Here is a 12,063-nt window from a genome sequence, read left to right as displayed (position 1 = left end):
CGGGCGCTTCCGGCCGGAAGGGACTCAGCGGAGGGTGGAGGACCGAAGGGAAGTCCCGCCTCTACCGCCCAGCGGACGCTGCCGCCGACGTCGCCGCCGCCGCTGCCGCGCACCTGACCGGGACCCTGAGTGGCGGGCAGGTGAGGCCTGGGGGTCCCGATCCCTAGTGTCGACTATGCGAGGTGACGGACGGCCGTGATCTTGGGCTGGGACGTGGAACTTTGAGGAAAGGGGGAGCGGAGGCCAGTTTGGGAACTCCGCGGGGATGCCCAGGGAGAAGAACCCGGCGCACAGGGGCGGGGGTCTAGGGCCCAGAGCTGTGTCCTCCCCCTGGGCAGTACTGAGTCTTCAGCCGCCTCCCTGCCACCCGCTTACCCCTCCTATATCCAGGCGCTCCGTCGGGCACCACGGTGCTGACCACCCCTGTCCTCAGCCCTGGGTGCTCACCGCAACGCCCCTCCCTGTCACGGTGCTGACCTCCGCCCCACCTTGTTTCCTTCTAGATCTCATTCCGGAGCTGCCATGATTGAAGTGGTAGCAGAGCTGAGCCGGGGTCCTGTATTTTTGGCTGGGGAGGCGCTGGAGTGTGTAGTGACCGTCACCAACCCCCTTCCCCCCACGGCCACTTCTGCATCCAGGTGGGGATGCTGGCACTGAAGGTGGTGGCCCTTCTGGGAAGAAGCCAGATTATCTCTGGGGCTGAGGCAGTGCTCAGGTTGTCCTGTAGCGACACTACCTCCTCTTGCTCATTGTGCTCTCATTGTAGGAGAGGGCTCTTTAACAGAAGATGTGGATGACATAGCTGTGCGCTTTCCTTCCCCTCCCCCATTCCCCTTTTTACCCACAGTTTGCTGCTCTTTATTTAATGGTTTCTCTTTGGAGTTCTGGATTTCCTGATCACTAGGACAGCCATCTAACCTTGTTGGTTAAGACAGTGCGATAGGGAGCTTGGAAAAGCATTTGTGAGGTCGGTAACTACCTGGGATGCCTCCTTTTCCTCTTCCCACAGTGAGGCCCTGGCCTGGGCCAGTGCTCAAATCCACTGCCAGTTCCATGCCAGTGAGAGTCGAGTAGCACTGCCTCCCCCTGACTCTAGTCAGCCAGATGTCCAGCCGGACAGCCAGACCGTCTTTCTGCCACACCGAGGTTAAAGAGGGGCATTTGCCTGGGAGAGGGGGGGTACGGGGGGTGTGTGTGGAGGCATTGTCACCCATGAGTGAAGTTGTTAATTGTTCTTATAGTCCCTGTTGTGCTGGGGATGTTGGGGAGCATGACTATTTCTTTGGGGATAGAAGACTATTCTCATTTCACAGCAGGGAAAGAGGGCCTGGCAGCTTTTCACTGTCTCCACTTGCCATGCTAGTCTTGTTCAGTACTGGACAGTGGGTCATTAAATTAGTCATTCTTACCTTTTTCAGGTGAGAGGGGTCAATGCATTCTTTCTACTCCACCAAAAATTCTATTCTGTGACCTGAGGCTAGATCCTGGAGAGTCCAAATCATGTGAGTGATTGTCCCCATCCCTGAATTGCCTTCTAAGCCTCCTGGAGGGAGAACTCCTCTGGTGCCTCTGGCTGCCCTGACAACTACTTCCCAACCAGACTCCTACAGTGAAGTGCTGCCCATAGAGGGACCACCCTCCTTTCGGGGTCAGTCAGTCAAGTACGTCTACAAACTGACCATTGGCTGCCAGCGTGTCAACTCCCCTATCACGTTACTCAGAGTCCCTCTGAGGGTTCTTGTGCTGACTGGTAAGCAAGGGCTCCTGGAGGGAAGGGCTGGGGAAGGACCATGCCAAAGCAGAAATTGTCTTAGAGGGCTTGCAAGAGGGGCTGCAGGGAAACTTCCTGGTCTCAGTGATGGTGCTCGGGAGTTGGGAAGGAAGGGAGGGTTCTGGAGATAGAGATGTACACCTCAGCCCTGGCGCCCCTTATCTTCAGCCGTCTCACGTTGGAATCTAAAACCCTAACCTCTACTGTCATCTCTGTTCCCTCTCAGCGTTACCTCTCCACTCATTCTTTCTCTAGGCCTTCAGGATGTCCGGTTTCCCCAGGATGAGGCTGTAGCCCCATCCAGTCCATTCTTGGAGGAGGATGAAGGTGGGAAGAAGGATTCATGGCTAGCTGAGCTGGCTGGGGAGCGCCTAATGGCTGCCACATCCTGCCGCAGCCTCCGTGAGAATTCTTTCAGAATTATCCTACCCCATCCTTCCCCTCATTGTATTCCCATCTCAGACAGTCTCCTAACCACCACACACTTCTGTGGATCCACTGATACCTCACACCTCCAATTATAAAGAAAACCCCCACCTTTTGGCCTGTGGTGCCCAGTCCTAGACGTTCCCCAGTGTGTAGACTCCAGGCTTATAGTGTCCTATTCTCCCCAGATCTATACAATATCAGTGATGGCCGAGGGAAAGTTGGGACGTTTGGCATCTTCAAATCTGTGTACAGACTTGGCGAGGACGTGGTGGGGACCTTAAACTTAGGGGAAGGAACTGTAGCTTGTTTGCAGGTAAGAAGGGAGCAGAGCTTCTTATCTGCTGGGGTGCTGGAGTTGAAGGGCTAGGGTGGAAGGCCTGTAGAAAGAGGGGTAGCATGTAGAAGGGGATAGTGGGGTCATCCAGGGTCCCTTTGTAAAACAGCTTGAGGTTGGGCTGTCCTCTCACCTACAGAGAGCACTTCCTGTTAGCACACATCTCTTGCTCCCAGTTTTCAGTCAGCTTACAGACCGAGGAGCGTGTACAGCCTGAGTACCAGCGGCGACGTGGGGCAGGGGGTGTCACCTCTGTGTCACATGTGACTCATGCCCGGCACCAGGAATCCTGCCTGCATACAACCAGAACCAGCTTCTCCCTCCCAATCCCTCTCAGCTCCACCCCAGGCTTCTGTACAGCCATTGGTGAGACCCTCACTATTACTGGAGAAGGGAGAGGGGGACAGTAAAATGCTGTGCTAAGCGGGGGTGTAATGGATCTTGATTCCTTATACACACTCCCAGACATACCCACATCTAGCCTCTGACCTTGAACAGTTTCTCAGACCTTCAGCCTCTTCCCGTTTCTTAGATGCACTGACCCCTAAACTCCTAACAGCTTGATAGAACTCCTTCCCTATGCCTACCTACTGGGAGCCTGTGATACACTGATTTTTGATTACTTCACACTACCTAGACTTTACTGCCTCACTCTTGGGTTGTTAGGTACTTCATTCTGCTATCTTCAGCTCACATCTATGGGAATACCCAATTGCTTCAGAAAAACCCTTAATCACAGCTGCCTGCTCTGTGACTTTTCCCTGTCTTCTTGAATACAGGTTGTTTTTTTCTCATTCACTAACTATATCCTGTCATTGGCTTTTACTCCCGCTGGCTTCTAATGCTTCTACCTTAATCTTTTTCTTCCGTAGTGTCCTTGAAGTGGAGATTGCATTTTGAATTTGTAACGTCCCGAGAACCAGGATTGGTACTCCTACCCCCTGTGGAACAGCCCGAACCTACCACCTGGACAGGTCCTGAGCAAGTACCTGTAGACACCTTCAGCTGGGATCTCCCCATCAAGGTGCTGCCTACCAGCCCCACCCTGGCCTCATATGCTGCCCCAGGCCCTAGCACCAGCACCATAACCATCTGAAACTGGTCCACCCTGGCGCTAGTTCCTTGCGAATACTGAGAACTCAGCACCTGGACTCTAGTGGGACCCACTTTTTCCACCTGGGGTCCAATGTCGTGGACAGTGAGAGTCAGGCTTTCAGCTATAGCATTAATTTATTTATTCAGAATACATTGGCAGCTGCTAGTGGTTTCCCTGGAAGTGGCAGCAGCAGTGAGCAGTCAGCAGATGGGTGATCAGTTGAGTTTAGCTGGAGTGGGGAGCAGGAGCCCCAGGAACAGGGGTGTTGGCTGAGCCCCATTCTGGGTCAGGCCCTCCCCCTTTGCAGGGCAGCCGAGGGTCAGATTTTTGCACCAAGGAGAACTGGCAGGTTCCTGCCTCCTGACGTACCTCACACCCAGCTGGAAAGTCAATGGGATGCTGGGACCTGGGGAACCAAGGATGGGGGAAGGAATCAGCACAGTGAAAGGCTGCCTTTATCCCTGCCCACATGTTCCCTCTCTCACAGCTTTCCCCGCTAGAGCCCCTTTCAGTGGCCGCTTGGTCCTCCTAAGCTCTCACCTACCATATGTGGGCCTTTTTGTTTTATAACAGGAGTATTTTGTCTCCAGGTACACCCCAACCTCCCCTGATTTATAGCCTGAGGCCTTATTTTTCACACTAGTGTTGGGCCCTTCATGTTCGGCCCATCTTGTACTGCTCTTCTGTTCATTCTTACATCACAGCAGTCTAGTCACTCCCTGATCATCCCTCAGTCATTCACATCAGAGTCATTCTCAGGCCATCTTTGGTCACTCACGTGTCACAGCAGCCCACACCAACAGGATGCAGACAGGTGCAATGGAAACAGTCCTTGCGGAGCCAAGACTCACCCAGGGTGAAATATTTCCCCTCATAGTGACAGGGGGCTAGGGAAGAATGGGAAATGTTAGTGGGTGTAGGAGTGCTGATGAGAGGCAGAGTCTCTTCAGGTCTGGGGTGGAGACGGTAAGTACACACTATCCCCGTATTTAGTTTGTCTTTCCTCTTTCACAGCTGAAGGGAGCCTGGGTATTTTGACATGGGATCGTCTCTAAGGCCCCGTCCTCCCTGTGCCCTCTCTGCTGCTCCTTCATTCCTAATGCCTCACCCCACTTTACCTTGAGCTTGGAAGTAGCACTTGCTGTAGACCCCTGGGTGCTGGAGGAGTAGAGACATCACCAAGCAGACGATCCCCCAGCCTCCTAGGATCCCCTTGGCCCGTCCAGCCCAGAGCATCCTCAGGGCCATTACTGCTGCACAGCACTCTCGGACCTTTCTTGGCCTCTGCTCAGCTACTCTGGTCTTGACTGCTTGACTTTGCTTTGCGTTGCTCCTTGAGTCTTAGTTTCTTTCTTTCTCCCCTGGGCTCGTGTCTCACACTATCTCCCTGCCCTCTGCTCTCACAGGCTGGGGATGTTTATAAAGTGAGGACCCTGGCCCCCTGCTGAGTAGAGCTGGAAAAGCTGTAACTCTGTTTCCTGAGGTGAGGGCATGAAAACAAGAGGTCTAGCTTTAACAAGCTGTGAGAGCTGATTCATGCCCCGGCACAGCTAGAGGGAGGGAGGTGGCCATGGAACGGGCACTGGACTGGGCACTTCCCCAGCAAGGAGGCAGGAGGGGTGAGGGCCCCCAGGTGGTCCCCAGATCTCTTCCCTGACCTGGAGAGAAGGAAGCATTCCACCTTCCCCCTTTCTCCCCCACTGCCACCACCAGGGGTGTGTATGCTGGGATCCCTGCCTGAACCGGAGGGAGGCATTTCCTGGGGATGGTTAATCCTGTGCCCCAGCCAAACCCAGGAGCTGCAATAGGGTGCGACGGCCAGAGGCTCCAGGAGAGTGAGCAGGCACCTGGAATGGAGACTGTGTTTCCCTCAGATCCTGGGGCAGGATTTCCCTAATGTATCCAAGAAATAGGGGTGCCCCTCAGAGATGTTGGGGATGGTCTCTTTTCCTCAGGCATTCCAGAGGTGAACTGTCCATTGCTTATCACCCTCAAACATACAGCAGATGTGGGATCACCCCACCTCTGGGGATGGTTCTTTCCCCCTTTCAAAAAGGAGCATCTCTACGTGCCCTGATAGGATGAATCACTCCAGGTTCACAGAGGTGTCCTCTCTTTCCTCCCATATGTAATGGAGTGTGGTTTTTAGGAATTTATCACTTGGCATCCTCTGAGTTTCCCACAGGTTCTGGAGGAGCCCAGAATGGGTGATTGAGAGCATAGGCTGCAGAGACAGTCTTCTTGGATTCAGATCCTGACTCCACTTAGCTATGTAACCTGGTCAGATTACTTCACCTCTCTGAGCCTGTTTCCTCATCTATACATTGGGGATAGTAATGCCAACTCATTGGGCTGTTATGAGGATTAAATGAGATAATGCGTGCAGTGCTTTTATCACCATCTCTGGTGCGTAAGCATCAGGAAATAGTTGCTGTGATTGGGGCTAAAGCTCAGAGGCAAAATGGGTGACATTCTTTTCTTTGAGTGACATTAAGCAGTTTGTGCATAGCTGAGGGCTTCTGTTGGGGATGGCTGTCTCCTGGCATAGACCTCTGCCCCTTTCACACTCATGCTCCATGTTAGCAGTCCCCAACCTTTTTGGTACCAGGGACAGGTTTTGTGGAAAACAATTTTTCCAGCAGTGGATAGAGGGGAATAGCAGTGAGGGGATGATTTTGGGGTGAAACTGTTCCACCTCAGATCATCAGGCATTAGATTCTCATAAGGAGCGTGCAACCTAGATCCCTTGCATGTGGAGTTCACAGTGGGGTTTGCACTTCTCTGAGAATCTAATGCCCCTGCTGATCTGCCAGGAGGAGGAGCTCAGGCGGTAATGCTCACTCGTCCGCCGACCACGTCCTGCTTTGTGCTCCCACTTCCTAACAGGCCACAGACTGGTATTGGTCTGTGACCGGGGGGATAGAGACCCCTGCTCCATGTCACCTTTCCCACCTCTTTCAAAAACAGGTACTTCCAGGAGCATTTTGGTTTTGGCCCTTGTATTGACTTCTGAATGTCTAGTTTGAGAAACTGTTCCCAATAAGCCTTCTTCCCCCAGATCTGCACCCTCACCTCTACCATGGGACAAGGTGTCCTTTTAAGTCTCCTGCTTTTTCTCACTGGGATTCGGATCCATTTCTTCCCATCTCCGCTCACGTGAACTCTCCAATTCTCCTTTCTCACTACTCTCCTGCTAGCCATCTCTTTGGCACTAAAGGCCCTGGTCAAACTGGATTTCTTTCATTTTCCATACTTCAAAGACCCATGTTCCACGTATTCCCCGTAAGGACAGTTTCTTTGGTGTTTATTTGGTTTTTCTAAGTTTTCAGTCCCATTTACTCCAAGACTCACTCCCTGCCACCTAGTGCATCAGATACTACTTCTGGCTGACTTTTCAAGGGGGGGGCCGCCCTACCTGTCATCTCTTCACTGTTCAGAAATGACTGTGTCAGTGCACCTCATACTGCCTTCCTGTCTTCTTCCAAGGAGACAGCTAAGGTGGATGGAGATGCAGAATGGACCTCACGTTCGCCCTAGTCAGGACTGATGCCCTTTCCGTTTCAGAGGAGTGCCAAGAAAAAACTCACAGTTGAAGCAGGGTGCTCTGAGGTCGGCTGCAGTGTGGGAGGCACGGCCTGGGCCTGCTCTCTGGGCGGGAGCAGGTGGATTCGAAGACCTGTCTAGCACGAGGTCCCAAAGGTCTTGTCAGTGGCCAGTAGCTCTGCCGCCTTTCCCAGAGAGGGGGTCTAGAGGACACCTTGGAAGGAAGCTGGGCTTTGGGCCATCTTCTGCAAACTAGAGCCAGCCCAATAGGGGGCGGACGTGAGTGGGCAGCTGGGGCGCATGAAGGTGGGGGTGATGCTGAAGGGGAAGGGAGCCCCAGTGGGGATTGGTGGTACGTGTGTGGAAACGGGGACAGAAGTGAGGGTTCATCGCCTGTAACGAAGATGAGGTAGGCATGCAGGGGCTTCGGGAAAGCTAGAGGCTGGGCTGAGCCAGGAGTCCTCTCCCAGAAGTTGGGGAGCGGCGTAGAGGTGTTGGTCGAGCCCGCATGCGTGCCTGCTGGGGAGGGGGTGAGTCGTTAAGGACCAGGCCCGCTGGGTCCTGGGGGCTCGGAGGCTGGCGCGCAGGGCCCGGAGGGGGCGGCTGGCGCTCACTGCACGCATGGGGACAAGGAAAACATCCGCCGGAGGCCCGGCCGGGCGGCGCTCCAGCCTCGGGGCAGGTGCGCCGCGAGGAAGTGAGAGTATTCCGGCACCACCCCCAACCCCGGCGGCCCTCCGGTGAGTCACCGCCGACCCCCGCCGCCGGAGGGAGAGGAGAGCTGCGGGCCAGAGCCCCGGAGGGTCTGGAGGAGCCAGGAGGGTTTCTGGGAGCAGAGGGTCACTTAGTGGGCTTCTGTCCTGATGTCGCTACAGGCGCGAAACGGACACTGAACACAGTCTGACTGAATGGAGGCAGGTGGGGAGGGATCCCTTGGGAGAACTTGGCGGACCGAGAGCAGACCCCAGGGCAAGGAGGGGCCCCCGAGGGGGAAAGGGGAAACCGGCAGATGGCGAGGCCCAGAAAGGGAAGGGGAGCCGGGTTGATTGGGGTGACAGAGGAAGGAAGCACGCCAAGTTAGGCCTGGGAGAACTGAGGGACCTGAGGAGGGAGGAGGGAGACCAACATCAGGTGGGAAGGTGGAAATGGCTAAACCCCAGGCATCAGGTCTGTGCAGAGGCTGGCGTACACAGTGAAGGGTAGGTTTTAGGGAGTAGGGGGAGTTGTGATTTTTTGTGTACATTTTGGGATTATTTGGTCTCACAGGTAGAAGGGAGCCTGCTGGTCTCGTGTAACGGATGGTTTAAAAGCAAGGTTGTCTGCCTCTTGGATTACTGTCTGCCATTCAGCCTTGGCCAAAAAATTTGGCACTGATCTGCACATTTTTATAGTCATTTAAAATTGTATGACTCTATTTGTCAAACGATTTAGGTAATTTTGGTGGATTTTTTAAAAATAAAAAATTTAAAAATAAAAATAGAAGAGTTGCACAATCTAATTCAATATTTGACTTAAAATCCAAAGTGAGGCTCTCAGATTAATAATATGGTGGTGTTGAGCCTTTTTCTTGTTTGACTTTTCTGCCATTTTCCCCTCACTGACTTGATTGAATTCTTTGTGACTGATGCCTCAGTTTTTCTGGATCAGTAGTGCTGCACTTCCACTTTTCCTCTCCCTCATTTTACTGTCTTTATTTTTAACCTTTTTTCTGTGTAGCCCTCTAACCGGCCCTATATATTTTGAACCAAGTAAAACATTTCTTGGAATGGGAGCCTTGGACTACGGTATATAAAGACAAACAACTCACAGTTTTAGCATATATGTTAGGCTACTATCTTCTGTGGATGTGTATGTAACTATACAGTTTCTGTATTTATCCTGTGGCTGACAGAAAAAGTTAAAGCTGTTTAATTCACCATAGTATTTCTATAACACAGCAATTTATTAGCCTGACTTCTCTTCTAAAATCAACACTGAAATGGTATTTTGTATTTGTCTCAGAGACACTAATTCTGTCATGATCCTTATGATCTGTGTTGGGCCAAAGGCGATTACTTTATAAATTATAAGGATCCTTAAACTCTGCATTGCCTTTGGTCCCAAACAAGCAAATCTGGGTCAATTAATAATTTAAAGAAAAATGTCTTGCTTTGGGCCCTGTTGCTTTCTCCCATGCTGTTTTAGCCCCAGCTCTACCCTGTTCCCAGTGGCCTTTGCCTTCATTCCTTCTTTGCTCTGCTGGGCATCTTGAGAGGAAAACTTCACACTAACTTCCTCTACTATAAATTCTCTCCCTTCTCTCAACTCTACACTTCTCTTCGCCAACATACACCATTACTGCTTCACTGATTTTTTTTTAAAGCCCACAGTCCTTTCTGGCTCTTTTCCACCTTTAACACTCTTATGTTGAAATCCTCCCTTTTCCTCCTTTCTCTTTAATAAGACCTCAGATTTTTTAAAAAGCTAGGCTTGATTATTTATTCTGCATGGTCCACTTCTGCCTTCCTTCCTCTTCTATTACCCTTTTCTTATTCTAGACTGTTTTTAAACTCAGTTATGCTTGCTTTCACCAAAGCCTTAAACTTTCCTGTGATTAGAAAAAGATGCTTATGTTTCCATTACTTTTCCTACAATAAAACACATTCTCAAATTCATATCCACTTGAAACTCTCCCAGCGTTTTGCATCCAGAAGCATAAAGTGGCCATTATTGTGAAGTCCACTGAGTGACCATTTAAACTTGGTGTTATGCCAGACACTGTATAGTGAATTTCATAATCCTGGTGCCAGATTTCTAAATTATTACAATAGATGATGGGCTGGGCACAGTGGCTGACACCTGTAATCTCAACACTTGGGGAGGCCAAGGCAGGCAGATTGCTTGAGACCAGGAGTTCAAGACCAGCCGGGCCAACATGGTGAAACCCTGTCTCTAAAAATACAAAAATTAACTGGGCGTGGTGGCGCGTGCCTGTAATCCCAGCTATTCTGGAGGCTGGGATGGGAGAATCACTGAAACCTGGGAGGCTGAGGCTCCAGTGAGCCAAGATTGCACCACTGCACTGCACTCCAGCCTGGGTGACAGAGTGAGACCCTGTCTCCAGAAAAAAAAAAAAAAAAAAAAAAAGAATTCTTTGATATGCAATTGCTTCTCCACTTTCCCTTCCCTCTCATCATCTCTGCTCAGTAAAACCAAGGTGCAGTTTCTGGATCCACCTATCTTGGGGGTGATTAGGAGTAGAGGGTTGTAAATACTTAGAATTTTTTCCCTTTCTGATATAATTCTTGACCTCCTTCTAGAAGTCCTGTTGTCTTTGCTGTAGAATTTTTATTTAAGCATTCTTTTGCAGAAGAATCTCTAATGTCCTTTTTTCATCCAGATTTACACTTGACAAATTCTAAAGCTACTTCTACACAGTTCCTTTATCCATTTTTCCTTTTTTTTTTTTTTCATTTTTTGTGCCTATGTTATTTTTCATGGGTTTACGACTTTACAAATGGGCTGCATTCACTGAGGGGCAACATTGATTTCCTGCTGCTGTCACCCAGTGCCTCAGCCTCTCTTGATTCCTTTTTTGGTTCACCCTTGTTGCCCGTACTTACTTTCCTTTATTGTCTGTTCTAATCTTCTCCTTATCTATCTGTTTAATGAAATTCACTATTTTGAAAAAGATTTCTGGGGTCTCAAAAGTTTTTCAGGGGATCTCACATAAGTCTCTGCATTGTGACCTAAACTGTGTAGCATTGATTTCCAATGGATTGAGGCTGATGAGCGACGGGAGGGGGTGGTTGTTGGAAGAGCCGAATATTCTCATGTACAGAGTTTCTCAGCTATGACACTGTTAACATTTTGGAGGATAATCCTTTGTTGTGGGGTGCTGTCCTGTGCGCGTTGTAGGATGCTTAGCAGCTACTCAGTAGATAACAGTAATACTATCTCAATTGCGACAACCAAAATGTCTCCAAATCCTGCCAAATGTTCCTGGAAGACAAAATATGCCCTCTGCCCCAGTGTTGAGAATTACTGTGCTAGAATATCAGCTTTTTGAAATTGATTAAATGGTTATACTTTCTCTTCCTAACTGCTGATTTGTAGCTGGAGTTTTAAAAGTGTGGTCTTTGACTTACTTGGTAGGTGGTAACTTCTTAAAATTGCAGGTTCCTGAGCTTATCCTAGACCTACTGAATCAGAAACACTGAAGGTAGAACCCAGATCTGATTTTTACAAGACACTACCTTCCCACCCCCAACCAGGTAATTCTTCTGCCCTAGGCTTGACCCTCCTGTGGCATAACTGCTGCATTATCTACATTTTTTTTTCCCTGCAAGTCTTCCTGGTGTTCCAGCTTTGCTTCTGCTTTTGGCCCCACGATGCCAACACAAATAAGGAGGCCTCAGGTTACCAAGACAACTGGAGCACAGGAAACTGTAAAGGCTCAGTGCTCCCACAGGCATCACGGACTGTGGCTATGCTGGCTTGCTTTATCCTTAGGGACTCAGTCATACTTCCTTTTCCCCATCCCCCAAACTACCCAGGCTGGCAGATACTGAGGCCCAAGCCACAGATCCTGATTTCACAGACCTGGTAGTAGATTTATGGGGTGGGTGGGATAGGGAATGGTGAATGAAGCTTTCCTTCTAGTATTGATATTTCATGTCATTTTGGTGATAACTGAATTTGTAATCATGAGAACTACATTTCTCTGGGAGTTGGTTGTTAGATGCAAGCTTTGAAATCAGGATGCTTCTCTTTATTTATGTTATTTATGCCTACTTCACTGAACCTTGAGTCTTAGATGTTTTTGCATCCCTAGCTAAATGTCTTTACAATTTGCTTTGGGCCAAAAGGTTTGGCAATCTACTTCTAGGACACTGGAAGCAGCTAATGTTT

At 50.1% G+C, this 12,063-nt stretch overlaps 2 protein-coding genes across 2 annotated transcripts; one reads left to right on the top strand and one right to left on the bottom strand.

Annotated features, from left to right (window-relative positions):
* Positions 1 to 2: 2 nt before the first annotated feature.
* RGP1 (RGP1 homolog, RAB6A GEF complex partner 1) lies at positions 3 to 11,245 on the top strand. Its single transcript, XM_033238145.1, has 9 exons — positions 3 to 140; positions 504 to 638; positions 1,010 to 1,146; positions 1,419 to 1,502; positions 1,601 to 1,750; positions 2,027 to 2,173; positions 2,386 to 2,513; positions 2,711 to 2,900; positions 3,407 to 11,245. The coding sequence occupies exons 2-9, from the start codon at positions 523 to 525 to the stop codon at positions 3,628 to 3,630; spliced, it is 1,176 nt and encodes a 391-aa protein (XP_033094036.1). The 5' UTR covers positions 3 to 140; positions 504 to 522; the 3' UTR covers positions 3,631 to 11,245.
* Positions 3,746 to 4,904, bottom strand: MSMP (microseminoprotein, prostate associated). The gene is made up of 3 exons (XM_033238148.1): positions 4,749 to 4,904; positions 4,409 to 4,517; positions 3,746 to 4,036 (listed from the first exon to the last, which is right to left on the bottom strand). Exons 1-3 carry the CDS (start codon positions 4,876 to 4,878, stop codon positions 3,856 to 3,858), a joined length of 420 nt encoding a protein of 139 aa, XP_033094039.1. The 5' UTR covers positions 4,879 to 4,904; the 3' UTR covers positions 3,746 to 3,855.
* Positions 11,246 to 12,063: the final 818 nt, after the last annotated feature.

This window comes from Trachypithecus francoisi, unplaced genomic scaffold (genome assembly GCF_009764315.1).
Source record: "Trachypithecus francoisi isolate TF-2019V2 unplaced genomic scaffold, Tfra_2.0 Lachesis_group16, whole genome shotgun sequence".
NCBI classification, from domain to species: domain Eukaryota; kingdom Metazoa; phylum Chordata; class Mammalia; order Primates; family Cercopithecidae; genus Trachypithecus; species Trachypithecus francoisi.
Note: the sequence above shows the minus strand (reverse complement) of the source record. Positions and strands in the feature narration are given on the sequence as shown.